This window comes from Natrix helvetica (assembly GCF_964273705.1).
Source record: "Natrix helvetica genome assembly, chromosome: 3".
Classification (NCBI taxonomy): domain Eukaryota; kingdom Metazoa; phylum Chordata; class Lepidosauria; order Squamata; family Natricidae; genus Natrix; species Natrix helvetica.
The window spans coordinates 82311452-82329659 of record NC_138549.1 but is presented as its reverse complement, the minus strand read 5'-3'; the positions used below and the strand labels follow the sequence as shown (position 1 = coordinate 82329659).

Genomic DNA, 18208 nt, shown 5'->3' with positions numbered 1-18208 from the left:
ATTTCAAGTTTAATCTTGTCCTACTAATGTTTGAAAGTGATAGTGGCCATTCAAATATCTTTCAGGAACAAAGCACTCTTTTCTCTCCAGACATATATCTCTATCACAACATTGATAACCTTTTCTGACATCTTGCTTGACTGTCTTGGGAGAGACAAAATAAGCATAAAGGCTGAATTATATTCGCACTGCTTCTAGTGACCCTTCAGGACCAAGGGGCAGAAGCTTATAATACAATTTTTGATACTAGTTTAAAGTGCAATGAATAAGCACAAAATTCTAAGCTATATGAGTGGATTAATTCATTGACACAGAGGCATAGGGTTCATTCTTATAGTTTCTATCCCAACCTTTTTAGCAATGTACAAATGAAAAGATCCTCTCTATATATGACACATGGTTTGATGGCTACTTAATCCATATTAATAATACAGAAAATGGCCTTATATTTAATGTGTTTATTGGCCCAGTTAGCTTAGTATTATATACTGAGATACATTGAGTCAACCAGCAGAATTTCCAGCAAGCATAATCTGTAAAGCACCAAGTTGGAGAAGACTGATCTACACAAATAAATAGTGGCTCTCCAGGATGTCAGACATGGGTGATTCCTAGCCTAATCTGGAGATTTAGGAATAGACTTTCCCTAAATTGCAATACATTCCTTACCTTTTTATAAAAGGCCTGATGGTGAACAACTTCCTTGAAAGTCACACGGGAGGACCAAGGCACACAGTGGTTGACTTTGCTCACAGCAAAAACTTTTACATTTAGTTTTTAAAATGTATTATGAACAATGGATGAGCAATTGGGTACCAACGTGATTATAGATATTCCTTTTATAGTTCTGATTTAAATGAGCTTTATAATGCTTACCAAATAAAGTGGTAGCAAAACCACACTTACTTTCATTCCTGAATTTATGAGTGCATCTGTAACTGAGAATAAAATACAAACTCCACATAATCAAAGAATGGAGATATGAAATGGAGCAGATTACACACCTGTTGGCACACCCAGGTTATTAGAAGAGAAATATCTCCACTGAATTAGCTGATGTCTGATGATGGCTTCTCAAATCAGTATTTGCTAGAAAGTCACATAACAACAAGACTAAAGCATTTTTAACATGTTCAAAGTGGGAAGGACATGTCCTCACCTTTTTGTATTAACAGAAGATACTTCTTCTATCATTTATGTTGTCCTATTTAAATAATTCAATAGCTGATGTGAATGTAATTTTCTTACAAGAGAAGGGAAGTAATTTTGAAAAACTGCCTAAGACAAAATTAATCTTATTTTATCTAGAAGTTGCATATTGCCTCATGCCTCTCTACACTCAATCCCAGAATGAAGCACAAAACGTTGAGTACCAGTGGGGCCATGGCTTCTCCAACGCCCAATCATAGAAGTCAGTGAGCCAAATCAAGTAATAAATCCTTCAATCAAACTCTGGCTAAGTCAATCTCAAATCAAGATATTGATTTCTTTCACTGCCTTTGTAAAAGAATCAAGAATGTGTTTTCAAGTATGGTCTTTTGTATATTCAGTGAAAGACAAAATTAAATGGTACATATTTTTTCCAATCACATGGAAAGATGGCAGAATAGGGGTTGGAGGCACGCAAGGCTGAGGTTTTGCATGGACCAGTCCTGGCTTTTGAATTAAGGCTATGGTTTAACATGAATGCAAGCTTCCTGAATACAAAGCAGGGTATGAATCCAGCAAACAAATAAATACTTCCCTAGAATAAGCATGAATTCAACATTATTAGATGGGCTTCCCACAGAAGGACACACATATCTCAGGCAATTTCCCATGAAATCTGCAATGGCACCACTATACCTGTGCAAGAACATTGTACAATAATCTGGTCTCAATAATTTCAAACCAAAAACCAGTAGAAAATGCCAATTGCATCTAAAAGCTGGGATTTTGAGCTATTGCTGTGGAGATATGGGACTATTTGGAAAGTGGGGGAAAGCATAGTTGTAAATTAACTATTTCAAGTTCTGTCACAAATTTCATAGGGTGAATTAGGTTTAACTCAAAGCTACTACATCTACCTCAAAGTAGTTAAGCAAATCAGCTAAGTTAATGAGACCTGTTAAGTTCTAAATAGGCCTGATTGAGGCGTTTCCCGGAAACATGCTTGATTGCATTTTGCTGTATGTAAAACCTAATATTCAGGGAATATTTGGGAAGTACCAGAACATCTCTTTTTCTTCTAAAATAATGGAAAATGCACTTATCTTGAGACTGGTCTGTTAATTTTCCAAAAGTACACCTTTAGAAACAAAATGATTTGTAGTAAACTGCAAATTTCAGGAGCGGTCTACGTAATACTATATATCTCTTTCAGTTCTGCAACACATTCTATTTTTGAAAAACTACTTACACAATGCCGATAATTTGGATGGTCTTGGGACAAAAAAAGTTTTAATCTTATCTGAAACGCTCCATTCGTAATGTGCTTTAATTCAGTGAACTTCCATCAAAATGTTGAAACATCCCATCCAGTTCTGACCTCACTGAAATAATTCCAATGTTCTATTCTGAATTTATGGGAAGTATTCCAAGCTTTAAAAATAGGCACTCCAACTGTAAAATGTAAGTCAAAACTGACTTGTTCTTATGATGGAACATTTTCAGGAGTGCTATTTCAGTCTCTGCTGCTCCTTTTGATTGCACAACACAAACATCAGGATTGTGCAGCATTCTTGGGACAAACTGCCACACCTGGCTTTAACCTAGGAAACTCATATTTTGAAAAGTCCCCAGGTCCAAAAATAACCATGGGTTAGATGGAAAAAAAAAACCCTAAATTTGATATAATATAAACTGAACTCAAACTTAAATTCATGAAATCAAAGTTGGAAATCCAGTTACAAGCGGTCCAATTCCTAAAAAAGATGACTACAATATAGAATCCTGCAACTTGGGAGAAATTCCAAAACTGATTATGTCCCAGTCATAACAGGCTAATATCTAATCTGCTCTATGTTTCAGTGCTTTCTGCAAGATTAAATAAACTCCCTAGAAAAAAAGGAAGCAAGTTTCTTGCAGACTCATGGAATTAGCCTGCAATTAAGTAATTTGGGAAAACTCTTTCAAGCTTCTGATTGTGCAGTGAGGCCTTTCATCTGAATGGAATCTTTATACAGGTCATATGCCTGGAACATAGAAAATAGCCTTATATTGAATCAGACCAGTGGTCTATTTAGACTAATAATACTAGTGACATTGACTGGCAGTGGCTCTTTAGGGATGCAGACAGGAATCTTCCTAGTCTATCCAGCAGGACCAAGCCTGACCCAGATACTTTCTAAATCTTTAGGTTCAAGCTAATGTCAACTCCTTCTGCTCCGCTGGATTGATGCTCTGCTTGGGATTGAACGATGGCTTACTTCGCGAGTTCTTTGTAGGCAGCATAGCCAACCTTTGAACACAGAGCACGAAGGTCTTCTATACTTTCCAGAAAATAGCACAGAGATGCCATCTAGTAATCATACCTGGTTTTAACATTTCTTCTATTGGAAATATCACTCCATAATATTCAGTACATAATGTTATGTTTTTAATTGTAACCTTTTGGTTCCAATTTGTAGTTTTCTCTAAGATCTCAGCAATATCCAGAGAATAGATAATGTCTCTGATCTGTATCATTAGAGTAAAAAAGGATCTTTTCATGATAGTTAAAGAAACAGAAATTCCTCTCAGAGTTAATGCATGCTATACTTTAGCCAAAATGCTGAAATAAGTCTTCAATTCATTTGCCACATTTAAGACTTGTTAAAAAAAATATGGAGGCACTTCTTCATTAATAGCTAACTAAGTGCAGCTCATGCAATGCTCTGCAAAAAATAGGGAAAATTTAATCCAATCTTGAAGTGAAATCCTGTAAAAAAAATAAATGAATAAAAACTCAATTCTATGTAAATGGATCTTAATCATGGCAATATACAAATATCATGACAGAGTTAACCCTGGTGGATCTAAATGCACTTAAGTATTTCTATGCCTCCACTTTCTGAATTTCTAGAATATGTCTAAACATTTCAAGAATCCATATGAGATTTCTTGATTTGTTTAAAAAATGAGTTGTGTGATACATCTTAAAGAGTACTGTTGGCCAAGTTGCTTGTGTAGCCAAGCTGCATAAAACTTTAAGCAAGTCATATTCACTGGAGGTAAGCAGAGGTTTATCAGATAGCATGAGTCTGACAATTTATTTTCCATGTTACTGTAAGAAGTTCCTAATGTGCTCACTCTATAAACTACTTAGAGAGGGCTGTAAAGCACTGGTGGTATATAAGTCAAAGTGCTATTTCTATTTTCTACACATGCAGATAAAGAGCAGTTTAATGTACTGGTTAAATGCTAAAGAAATTGGGTGGCTGCGAGTTCTAGTCCTATTTTAAGTTCAAAGCCAGCTGAATGACTTTGGGCTACTCACTCTCAACCCTATGGAGAAGGCAAGGGCAAAACTATTTCTGAAAAGCATTGCTAAGAAAACTGCCTGGATTTGTGTATAGCCTCCTAGGGCTCAGAACTCACTCAAAGGCAAAAAAAAAAAAGTAAACCAGAACTACGCAATTTGGGAAATGAATGAAATTCAGTACTTCTAAGAAATTAAAAGAATTTTGCTTGAGGCTGTTTCTAATTTTGTAATAGAGGTTCTCTGCCTAGGTTTAGAAAATACCAGGAGGCTTCAGTTAATGTGAAATCATTGAATGAAGTGACGCTTCTTTTTAAAGTTGTTTTCTTCCACCTTCCTGTCCAGGAAGATCCCTAAGGTGGCTTACATAACACAGCTCGCTATGGCAACATTGAGATTGCTTTTAACCCCTTTTGTAATGTTAAAATAGTGTTCCAATATTCTCTGGCGTGCCACAATATTCTCTAATGTGCCATGTACCGAATGAAAGGTCACTGCTGCCATATATAATCTCTCCATATAATAAAAAACCACAATCTCAAATGCCTGTAGCAGAAAAAAAATAGCATTTACCGGTACCCCTATTTCTCATCCTTGCTCATTTACCTGCGTAACATATGTGAGTTCTTTCCTGTCATTATGAACTTAGATATTTCAGGGCTAAACTAAGCAACCAAAGTATAATGTACCAATGGAGGTTGGAAAGCAGATGATTTTTTTTGTCAACCTCCTGCCTCTTGACACTGGCTTGCTATTTTTCATTCCCAAACTATTCACTTCTATTTTTACTACCTGTGGAACCAAAATAGGAATTTAAATCTCTTTTACATATGCATAGAAGTGTATGGGAATTAGGTAATTCTGAGCAGAAAATAATGGACCTTCTCTTCTCTCTACCGAAACTCACAGCTCCCAATAGGGGAAGGCCCCGTAGCTTGGCAGCATAAGACATTTGGCATATAGGACATGCCAGGAAGAATAAGTTTTGGGAATTTCCGAATAGGCCTATAATGTTAAGTGCCTGCTTAAGATTCTTGGAGAGCCACTGCCAGTAAGATCTAATAATAGGTGCTAGGTGATCCAATGTTCTACATTACTCCAAGATAGTATTCTATGTTCATATGGATAATTTTCATTAGAAGATTGTCAAGTCTTCTAGCATTTTTTTTCTGCCTTGTCCAATCTGTTTCTGTCTAGAAATGGCAGATCGTTGTTTCCAACATCTAGTCAGGAAGGATGGCAAATTTAGAATGGAGAAGGCTGGTCTAGTCTAGACTTAGGTTTGGCTGAGGAAAAATTCTATTTGGCTTTAAACTCAAATTCATTTCTCTTCAAAACTGATTGCGCCATGTATGCTGCCTTCCCATTATGGCTTCATGCTTCCTTTCTTCCTCACCGTTTTACATAAATGTGTGAAAATATTTACGTCTAGGAAATTTCAAGACCATTTTGTTTGTTTGACAAAGTGAAAACCACATGAATTTATGCCATAAGAACTGTAATGATTTCAAAGTTTTATTAGACTTGGTTGGGCCTTTTTGTATTGTTATAACTGATTGTGAGTGCCAAATGTATGGCCTCTGGGCTAGATGTAGCCTGCCAAGCACTCTTTTGTAACCCTACAGCCCCCTAAATAAAATGAACCTATATGGTTGATTTTATTTTCATTTCTGGGAATTTGGAAAACGTTAAGAGAGCTTAAATCTTGCAGAATTTAAAGCTAAAAAAATTAAAGAAACCTAAAACAATGGGGTACAGACCCACTTATTTTTGACTGTGATCTTCAATATGCTTTAAAAAGCTTTCAGTCTCAAGGAAACTGCTGATCTTGAGTTAATTAACACAACTTAACTTTATAATTCCATATGAACTATAGGTAGTCCTTGATTTACGACCATAATTGAGCCCAACATTTCTGTTGTTAAGTGAGACATTTGCTAAGTGAGTTTTGACCCATTTATGACATTTCTTGCCACAGCTGTTAAGTGAATCACTGCAGTTGTTAAATTACTAACCCGGTTGTTAAATGAATCTAGTTTCCCCATTGACTTTGCTTGTCAGAAAGTCATAAAAGGTGGTCATATGAACCCGGGACATTGCAACTGTCATAAATATGAGTCAGTTGCCAAGCATCTGAATTTTGGTCACATGGCCATGGGGATGCTGCAAAAGGTGTAACTGTGAAAAATTGTCTTCAATCACTTTTTTCAGTGCTGCTGTAACTTTGAACAGTCACTAAACAAACTGTTTGTAAGTCATTATTTACCATTTATGAAAGCAACTTTAAAAAAAATAGAGATATCTTTTCAAAAAATGTTGTGAGTCAGAAAAAATGTTAATAACAACCATTTACCGATGGTATCATTGAGGCTACTGGTTCAACATGGCACTGTTTTTAAAGGGACTTTCTAAACTGGCATTCTTTGAAGTATTGTGGCACCTTGCTATAAAATGCATCAAACACCAAGATGTCTGTAGCCTGAGGATCAATGCATTAAGGGAGCTGGGATAGAAATTCACCTTGTTTTCCTTCTGCCTCTAGCTACTTGGTTGGGAGGACAACAGAATTCCCTGTTGTAGATAAAAAGATCCTCAGATCCTCACAATCACAGTGCAAGCAACTGAGAGATGCATATACAACTCTTGTCCACACAGTGGCTCATATTATCTCTCAGATGCTCAGCAAAGCTTAAGCCATCCTCTACCTCATTTCTTTATTTTTAATCAGTGTTCAGCTTTGCTTTAAGTGGAGAAGTCCCAAAACCCAGATAGGGTATGGCCAACATTATTTTAAGCTTCTTTCCTTTTCAATCTGAGCAGAAGGCATTGCCTGTCTTTTATGAAATTCGTCCTGACAAATTGCAGCCAAACAATAAGTCTACCCGAACATGAAATCAGCAGTGCTGCAGGTACACATTTTCTAAAATAATGGCCTGTACTCTATTTATAATGTGTGATTTCCCATTTGCTCTCTCCTTACTACATCATGATTTTCAGAAAATCTGCTTTCAACTTGGAGCTCAATTGCCAGCTTGAAGTCTATGTTTTCAGTCTGAACAATTCCGACATCTCTCAAGATATAAAGCATGCTCTGCTTTGCATGTCAAATACCTTTAAAATACATGTTGGCAACCACCCTGTGCAGAACACACACAATGCTGAAGACCTGTTATTTTTTTTCCAAGTCTATCCCCCATGTATATATCTAATATGCAAATTGTTCACTAAAACTTTGAGGTTTATGCCAAATACTACATGGTTCAGGAATAATGTTGGGCCTACAACGGTTCAGGAATCTCTTCCCAATACATTTGGATGGGATCTTTTTTCAGAAGTTGAATGAATGATTGTCAGATAGTCAAATGACATTGTGCAAAACCATTCTTATTGGTTTCTAAAAGTGCACATCATCCCAGGCAGAGCAAATTATTTTTAAACGTACAAATTCATCTAAAAAAAAAAAACCCAACTCTTCTGCAACCTGGAGGGAACAGCAATTACATAGGAACCCCCTTTTTTTTTGATAAAACGGCACATTTTTAAAAAAATTTCATCATCTGCTCCTAATATTGGAGTATTTGATGCATTCTCTGATGGCTATAAATAATCCAGCCCTCACCAGTCCCTTGGCTATCCTAGTGTCCATTCTAGTTAGCACCAGGGACAACTTCCAGAGTCTAACAGCGGTGGTGGCATTTTTCCAAAGGGGGAACCCATTGCATCCTATTGCTCATTCCCAACCTTCATTGGTTTAATTTCTCAATAAATCTGCCACCTCACAAAACAAACTTGCATTAATAAATTATGAAAAAGTCCATCATTAAGTGGGGAGGGGGGAGGGGGACTGATTAGTTCCGTTTTGTTGCAATTTCTTTTACAGAGGGGGGGGAAGGAGGGGGGAGGGAATAAGTGAGTGCCACAGTAGTTCCAGCTGTTGGAGAAGATAAACTGCAGCATCCTCGTGTTGCTAACCTCCCTGGTCACTTTCCAACATTTCGTGAACACACACACACACACACACATACATATACACACAGGCTAAGTACGTAGTGCTGAAAAAAAAATAAAGCAGGTGGGTTCGAGGCATGTTGGCTTTGAGAAGCGTTGAGCACATTTCTGGCCAAAACTACAAGATCTTAGCCGATGCGATGGCACTCAAATATATAAAATGCAACGAAAAAAATCCCACCCCCCTCGGCCGCCGCCGCCGCCGCCGCGTCCCATTCCTTTCTGGAAAAACTACCCCACGTCCAAAGCACACATCAGAGACACCAAGAGATCCGCATTGCTCCTTCCATCAAAACCAACCGGGGGGCGGCGAGGGAAGGGAGGGAAGACTGAAAACAACAACAACTTGCAGAGGAGCCCTATTTCAAAGTAGTAGTAATAGTAGTAGTAGTAGTGCCCGAGGTAGCCCGGCACCTCGGTTAGGGAAAAGAGCAAGAGGACCGAAAAGAGGACAATTGGTCCGAGTGGAAGAAGCTTGAGTCTCCTACCTTGGAAGGATCCAGCCCAGCCAAAAGAGCCAAAAGCAAGAGGTTGAGAATCCGGGCGGAAGGCTGCATGCTGCTGCTCCCGGGGATGCTCGGCGACCGCTGCTCTTCTTCTCCTCCTCCTTCTTCTTCTCCTCCTCCTCCTCCTTTGGACTCTCCTTCATTCAGTCACTGCAGGGACCCCTGTAGTCAGCTACACTTTCTGCACGCCTGCCTTGCCTTGCCCGCCTGCCTGCCTGCCACAGCCAGAATGCTGGGAGCGGCGGCGGCGGCGGCAGCTCGAGGGGCGCTCATTCATTCCGCAGGCATCCTTCTTAGGCGAAGGGGCGGAGGGGGGGGGGGGTGAGCACCCAGTCCAAAGAAGCCGCTGGGAGGGAGAGATGCAGGCGGGAGAGAAGGAAAGAAGGAGGGAGGGAGGGAGGGAGGGAGGGAGGGAGGGCGGATGGTTGGATGGATGGGTGGGTGGGCTGGCCGTCGGCGCACGGCCCGCAGGTGCCTCCGGCTCCCTGTCTCAGTCAGCAGCCAGCCCGCCCCGAAGAAAAAGTTTGCGCGTCGGACCCAAGAGAAGCGCCAGACAAGCCTGCGCTTTGGCCAGCGCGGATGTGACATCACCGCCACCCTAGGGAGGGAGGGGGTGAAAAGGAGGGGACGGTCAACCGCGGGAGGGATGGCTCTCCGGGGAAGGTTAATAAGTTGCGAGAGACCGCGGGGAAGCCGAGGCGGGAGCTGGGCTTGGGGTAGTGGGAGGTGGGGGAGAACCGCGCAGCCGAGGGATTTCCCGCGCTTTTGACAGCCCGACTTCTTTCGGGAGCCCGGCAAGCACGACGTTAGGGGGTCGTGGAATTGAGAGACGGGAAACTAGACAGGGAAAGATTTGCCTCCTTATGACCGGGGCGCTCTTTTGATCACACGCAGATCACAATATTTTACAAAAAAAATCACTGCACTGGGAAGCCGGAGCTACTCAAAAGGCCACCGGAAAGGGGGTGTGGCGGGGAAAGCCAGCTAACTAATGGGAATCTAACTCAGGGAAGATGCCACTTTAAATCAAGGAGCGTGGTAAGAGCAAGAAGGGATCTGCAAGTGTCCCGCTCTCCTATTGCCAATGGGCCACTTCCACCATCAATGTTACTTGGGATTGGACAGATTGGGTGGACTGCCCTTTGGGTTTGGAGGGTGTCACACCCTGGCATCTCAAAGACAACTTTGGGGAAATTCTTGTCTGGAACTTTGTTTGAAAATGAATTATTGTAATGTAAACGTTGGGTGCCAAAGGAGTTACCAGAGGCAACAATCTGCCATCATGAATATATTAGGATGCCATGCATGAAATTAATATCCTACCAATGATTACTCTATAACTCTGTCCACCCACCATATGGTGGTAGTCATTTGCAAATCTAATGCAGTCAGTGCGTAATGCAGGTAGTTCTTGACTTACGACAACAATTGAACCCAAAATTTCTGTTGTTAAGTGAGGCACTTGTTAAGTGAGTTTTGTTCCATTTTCTGATCTTTCTTGCCACAGTTGTTAAGTGAACCACTTAAGTTGTTAAGTTAATAACACGGTTGCGAAGTGAATCCAGCTTCCCTATTAACTTTGTAGTCCAAAGGTCTCAATAGGGGATCACAAGGCCCAAGGACGCTGCAAGGGTCATAAGTATGAACCAGTTGCTAAGCATCTGAATTTTGGTCACATGATCATGGGAATGCTACAAAGGTTGTAACAATGAAAAATGGTCACATTTTTCAGTGCGGTTGTAACTTTGTACAGTCACTTAATGAACTTGTAAGTCGAGGACTACCTGTAGCTGGTGTGATTAACTCTAGCTGGCCTTACCCAACATGGCATACTTCAGATGTTGTGGGACAAGTCTCTTGATGCTCATCCATGGTGGCTGGGAATAATGGGTACACTCAGATGTCAGCTGCCATATTGTATTTTGCTGGTTGCTTGTTTAAGTACACCTATTAATTGTCTCTCATAGAAGAATGCCTAGTAATTCACAGGACTGGAGAACTGTAACCAATTTTTTAAAAACCCACCACTGATCTAGAGAAAAGGTTTAAGTTAGAGTTTAAGTCTGAAAACATATAAAAACAATTGTTTTTCAATGTTTACACCTTGTTTTTAAGGGATTCAAGACTATATTAATTTGGGAAGTTATTTAAATAATATTTAGATTCTATCGAAGTGCTTCCAAAGAAATACAGTGACCAAAGGCACACTTTTCAGAAAACAAAAGAAAAGAACAGTAAAGTCTACAACAAGAAAAAAAAAAGATTTCTGCATTCTCTTCTAGTATATTATCTTTTCACGTGGTATAGTTGGAAAACACTTGTCTCACTAGTGCTTACTGATGGAAATCAAAACCTTCTGTGAATAATTCACAGACTTGTCTGCAGGTTTAAATGCTTGTATTTTTATTGGATTTTCTTTATGTAACTAAAGACTCAATTTAAAGAATAAATTTGAACATGGGATAAACATGCCCAATATTTCTGAAACTATGTCAACTCTACCCCAGTATATTGTTTAACTAGCACAAATGTCCTCTAGTGTGCAACCCAATGCTGAACCAGAAAAATAACAGACATTTGTTACAAAGCTTACACATCTACAGTAAAGTCTATCTGACCTTCTAGATTTGTTGTTCATGGCTGAGTTAGCCGATTCTCCAATAATAATGTTAGTTTGCTACAAAGGTAAGTCACTTGGGAGTTTCTGCTAATTCCAGTTTTTGAAGGATATTCCTGCAGAGTATGTATGTTTCAAAATGCCTGCTTAGGACATGCAGAAAAACTCGGTAGGATTATCAAAACCAATTTTTACAATGCTTCTTTCTCATTAATCCATGGAAATCATTTTTATAAGAGTTCTAGAAGGCCAGATAATTTTAGAAAGAGATGTTTTAAAAATATGAATGTTTCTCTTAGAAGCTGTTAGTCAGATTAGATTCTGAAGTACCCCAGTAAGCCAGAAAGCTGGACCAACAAGATCAAAGTTCAAGTCTGTATTTATTATGAAATTCTTTGGGTAACTTGGCTCTTTGCTTTTTTGAGCTCAAACTTTTACAGGAGTAGTATTAGGACAAAATGAGCAGAAACCTTTGCATAAACAATCTTGAACACACAGAGAAAGAGAAAAATATAAAGATAATAATACTAACAAGCATATATGAAATATAATCACTTTTATACCTCATAAGCATGAGAATCATCTTCCCCAATTAATTGCCCTTCATAAATGTTGGATTTTAAACTCCCAGAATCCCCCAGCCATCAGGAAGTCACCAGATTGGTGAAGGCTGACCATGAAATAGAGTTGGAAGCAAAAAATTGAAATAATGGCCCTTGATCTGACTCAGGTATTTAAGCTTTCTTTCTTTCTTTCTTTCTTTCTTTCTTTCTTTCTTTCATTCATTCATTCATTCATTCATTCATTCATTCATTCATTCATGTATATGTAAAGGTTCCCCTCGCACATATGTGCTAGTCGTTCCCGACTCTAGGGGCGGTGGTCATCTCCGTTTCAAAGCCAAAGAACCAGCACTGTCCGAAGATGTCTCCGCGGTCATGTGGACAGCATAGCTAAACGCCGAAGGCACATGGAACGCTGTTACCTTCCCACCAAGGTGGTCCCTATTTTTCTACTTGCATTTTGCATGCTTTTGAACTGCTAGGTTGGCAGAAGCTGGGACAAGTAATGGGAGCTCACTCCGTTACGTGGCGTGCAGGATTTGAACCGCTGAACTGCTAACCTTTCTAATTGACAAGCTCAGCATATTAGCCACTGAGCCACCGCGTCCCTTAAAACATATATACCAGAGGTGGGTTGCTCCCAGTTCAGCCGAACCGGTAGTGGCATTTAGGCCTGGGACGCAGAACCAGCAGCGACCCAGGCTGGCCATGCCTCAAACCAGTTCCCTAGTCACCGCTCCTGTTCTTTAGTGAGTGTGCATGGGCAAAGAACAATTTACACTGAACTCTGCACGTGCCCGCAAAGCGAACCGGTAGCAAAACTGGCAGCAACCCACCTCTGATATATGTATGTATATATGTATATGTACACACACACACACACACACACACACACACTTTCATCACGGAAAAATTCATTTAAAAATATCTGTACCTTTCTCAGCTGCTTAAAACAAACAAACAAATATGTTTTTCTACAAGGCATGAGATGGAACCCTAGTAAATGGGAAAGCATTGCACTGAAGTAACACATACATTAACTTGTTCAATTTTCAGATTTGTCAACATTGCATAAAACATGCTGTTCAAATCATAATGTTTACATTTTATTGCCAGAGTATATACGCATACACATAAATCAAATTATGTTAATTATGTGTATGTATTTGAGTTTTTATACAAGTTTCAGGGTTAGTAAATAGCTAATTGGAGGATGAAGTGGGAGTAGGGAACCAGCTTGGTAGCAGTTTATTCCTCTGTCCCTTTGAATGCTGCTACAAGATTACAGCCAACAATTTTTGTGTGCAAATATCTTTAAATCAATTTAAGCAAGGCAGCTTGCATTGAGAGAATGGATCTAAAATGCAATAGAGCTATTCTAACCATAGTTCTGCTGAGAGTTACATGGTATTAAGAAAATCTGTTTGTTCTACAGGCTCTACCTCTGCCTTGCTTCTGGTATCATAAATTTTATCAACTTTGCAGCTTCCAACACTTTGCACTACCAAAGCAGAAACTGAGGCTACAGTGTTTAAAAAAAGAGAAAAGAAATATAAAAGAAATCAAAAAGGACCAGAAGTCTCATAAAGGGGAATAAGCAAATGTGAATTATCTGCAGCGTTTTATTTGGTTTATTATTTCCAAATTTATAATCCTGATTTTTACTGAAGTGTATTTAGTAGGGATTAACACTGGGATTAACACCAGACAAACAATTAAGCAATAAACAGTAACCTAATCAAGGAACTACCAACTCAGGCAAACAATCAAATAGTAAACAACAGCCTAATCAAAGAGCCACCGAGGAGAAAAACAACACTGCCAACATTGATATACAAAACTAATGTGGCTCGTAACATTTTAAAAATAGAAAAACAAAACAAGAACAATGCAATTAAAATCAAAGCAAAATTAAAATCAGGACAATGAACGTCAACATCAGTTAAACCTAACAATTAAAAGCTTGATAAAAAAAATGGTTTCCACCATTTTCCTAAATACCAGAGAGTGGGAACCAGGCAAACATCTTTGGTGTGTTCATTCTATAATTTCAGGGCCTACAGCAGAAAGCTATCTCCCATGTGAGACATAGATGAACTCCTAACAGACAAATTTTCAGAATGCCTCTCTTGATTCAAACTGAGCAAATGTAGGAGAAGAGCCGATGGAGTTAAACATGTCATCAGTTTAGAGTCATTGTGTTGCCATAAGAGACCCAAGTCTATAGCGCCCCCCCCCCCAATTAACTTCATTGACCCTTATATAGCACCAAATTAGCTTTGAACATTAGTTGACTAGATTCTTGCTTTTAAGTAGTAATAATAACATCTTCTGTGCTCCGAACTCATCAAATGCTCATGGTTAATTTATGCCTGACAGCAGGTTCATTATAGGAAAAGTAGCCTCTCATACAATGAGTGTAAAATTTAGCTCTGGCACTTTAAACCAATAGCAATTGGTACCCAGTGCAGGTCCTTCAGTATTGTATAATTAATTAGCTGATTAGGAATTGTATTTTGCACAGTTAAAATTTCCATTTTCAAGCCCCACCTAAAATATTTTACAGTAGCCAGGGTAGGATGTAACCAAGATTTTTTTTAATGACAATTTTATTAAAAAGTACAATTGCAACAATACAAACAAATACAAACAAAATAGTCTAGAGAGGCTAAACAAACAAACTAGGCTAGAGAGAAGTTCCCTGAAGATGGGCTCCAGCACAAGTCCAAAAACTTGGAAGACAAAACCTTCTGGGCCCAATGACCGATCTAGATTGGATCCTGCAACATTATCCTGGGACCTTCCTTTGTGGCAAACAAAATAAAATACAAATAAAAAAGAAAAACTAGGAAGCGCAAAAAAGAAAAAGTAGAAAAGAAACAAAAAATAAGAATGTACTAAAGAAAAAAGAGAGAAATATATAAAGAAATGACCTCTTCCTTTATCACATGTATAAGCAATTTTAGTTACTTATATACTTATAATATACTTATCAAGGTGTATTTTGTCCTATTGTTTTCCTACACTATGGACTGGATAGGTCCAGCTCATGAGCCTAATCCTATATGACCTGAAGTGAGATCTCTCCTCTGACGTCTAACCTCTTGCTTTCCTTATTGATGAAACTGATGTTTTAATGATACTATTACTCTTTTACTGATTATGATTGGATTTTAACAATGCAATCTTACAACACATGAGTACACAAAAGTGAACCCATTGCTGAATGTTTGCAATTTACATTTGAGATGCTAGGTTATAAACTGTATAAGCCCATTTACATTTGACAGATATGTTTATTATGCAATCCAAACACCCATTTAGGCATTTAAAATTTCCACAAATGAAGAATGTGTGACAGGCCTTTGAAGGAGAAACTAAAACTGGGGTTAGGATATCTTTGGAAGTACACATAAGCCTCTTAATTAATCTTTGGGGTGAGAATAAGATTCTCAAACCATTCAAAAATCTAAACCCACCCCAAAAAAATTGCATTGATGTCAGCCCTTTAAAACAGACCAGGGCAAGAAACAGGTAAACTAGTACTTTTAGTAATTTTTTTAATAAAGAAATAGAGTAATAGAATCTTCAGTCTTGAGTGTCCAAGTATCTCTCTGCTCATCTTATACTAAACATAATCAAAAGAGATACGACATATTATAAGATGGTCTGTTCCAAATAATTTTTAAAATAATAATAGCAATAATAAGATAAAACATGGGGGGGGATCTTGCTGAACAAAAATGGACATGGATGGATTCCACAAAGATAAATGTTTGAGATTGTCAGAAGATCTATGAATGGAAGTAATACTATTGATCTAGAATATTTAGATTTAGGTAGGTAGCCCTGCTCAATGAATTTAACCTAAATGGTTAAAAAATAGAAAGCAAATGATTGAAACAAAAGGGCAGTTTGTTCATTGGAATGTAGTAAGGAATCTCTAAAGGATAGGAGTAATGCTTCTTAATTTGTACTTAAATACTCTTGACCAAAAGATAAATAATGAGTTGGGGAAATAACAGTTGATACCAAAACATTCAAGGTGATGAAAACCAAACATGATTGTGAAGAGAGGTTGAGAAGACTCAGGATAGTCAGCTGGATAAATGGCATGCAGTTTAATGTAAGTACAAAGCGGTGTAAGTTGTGGTAAAAACTAATTTCACATATACCTGTGGTCTTAGTTGTCTATAAATATTCAGAAAACATAAACTGGGGACATAGAGAATAGATCAGTAAAAATGTCTGCTCAGTAAGTAGCAGCTGTGAAAAAGACAAATTCCATTAGGGATCATCAGGAATGAAGCAGGAATTATAGCTGTCAACATTGTAATACTTCGATGAAAATTATGGTTCATCCATGCTGGTAATACCGGGATCACATTTGAAAAGGGATACCACAAAGTGGTAAAAAGTGCAAAAGATTGAATTGGGGGTTCAAACACATTCCATCAAGCAGACTCAAATGAGATTTAGTTGGCTAAAGTAAGCACTTCATACAATTCATTGAGACAAGACATGATCATGGTCACTAACTTGGATAGCTTTAAGAGGGAGTTGGATCAGTTCATAGAGATCTGGTTTCTCAAGGTCTTGTGAAGCCCAATTGTAACTTTGCTTTGGGAGTAGCATTTCAAATATCACTAGACAGATTTCAAGTATGTCTATGGGAGATGCATTTCATTATCTAAGCTCTCTGCCTCTGGGCACAATTTTTACTATGCTAATGGTGATTCGTGATTTCATAACCACGGCATTTTCTAAGTCTGTAACTTCAACTACTTGCATAATGGAGGAGTAAACTTTTTAAAATGGTTTTTAGCTATTCTAGCAATTGGCCATGATGAAAAACAAAACAAACTTTGGTTCTATCAGCATCACTCTTATGTTTTATGAACATTTGCATTCTTATAAATACTATGGTTGACTTTTTCTGCACATTTTCCAGTTTTACGCCATTTTTGTAGAAGCGTATCAGCAAAATAAAACAAAAATGTTTTTGCTTTTCTAAAGGCACATGAAAACACAAACATAATAAATGGGATAGTTGTCTTGTTCGACAACATATCTTACTCGAATTTCCAATACATTATTAAGTAGAATTGATCAATGACTTTTTATTGGACATTAAATGCAGCCTTCTATTACACCATCATAAAAATATAAAATTGACTGTGGAATGTGGATTTCATTCTTATTTGGGTTTTACACTAATTGAATTTGATTTAGACACTCATATAAATAGTAGGAGGTTTTATTTGAGTGTTCATAATTCTGTACTTTTCAGATCCATTTGGCTGGAATATGCCAAGGAATTATATGACACAGTTCTATATTTAGGTAGATCGTGGCTCTGTCTAAAAAAAATTTTTTTTTTTGTTAATGAATGAATGATAGTAACTTTCCAACACTTGGACAATTACTTGCAACTTTTTATTCTGCAACATTAGAACCAGTCATTAAATAATCCATATGTCCTGTCGGTATGAAACATCCCATGGCATAGTAATGAGCAGCATAAATATCTGATGACCAAGAATACTGAATGGGCAAAAAGTTGGAGGCAAGAATAACCAAACTACATAAGCTAGCAAAACAGAAGCTATTGTACAGTGATAACTCCCTTTCAAATGGAAATCTGTAGATTCAGAAGTCTGGCACTGACATGTATAATGCAATTTGAATTAACTTAAACTAAACACAGAAGTTCTTAAATGAATAGTGACATAAGTAGTCACAATTATTTCACATGCACAGAATCGGAACATGTGGTGGGCACACTAGGAAATGAATGAATGAATGAATGAATGAATGAATGAATGAATGAATGAATGAATGGATGGATGAATAGATAGGCTTGCCTTTATTTCGCAGTGGGCTTCTTGAGAAATATTTATATACATGAAGTTGAAAGGGATAAATACTGCTTGAATGCCAATTTAAAAGACTAAAGACTTACTTCTGGAAATGAGAATGTAATCAGCTGTTCACTTTTAGAATGTAGACCCTTATAATAATAAGAGGATGGCTATGACCCACTTGTATCACTCATTTCTTGAAAATGACTGTAGTT

The 18208-nt window shown here is 38.1% G+C and overlaps 1 protein-coding gene and 1 long non-coding RNA gene across 4 annotated transcripts in view; one reads left to right on the top strand and one right to left on the bottom strand.

Moving 5' to 3' along the window:
* The window catches only part of OLFM3 (olfactomedin 3), a 246512-nt gene extending 237273 nt beyond the window's left edge, over nucleotides 1-9239 (bottom strand). The window contains exon 1 of the mRNA XM_081946294.1: nucleotides 8935-9239. Coding sequence (XP_081802420.1) covers nucleotides 8935-9003 — 69 coding nt within the window. The 5' untranslated portion in view covers nucleotides 9004-9239. The remainder of the gene's footprint in view (nucleotides 1-8934) is intronic.
* The window catches only part of LOC309389992, a 944060-nt gene that overhangs the window by 364919 nt on the left and 560933 nt on the right, over nucleotides 1-18208 (top strand). The gene's annotated exons all lie outside the window — the stretch shown is intronic.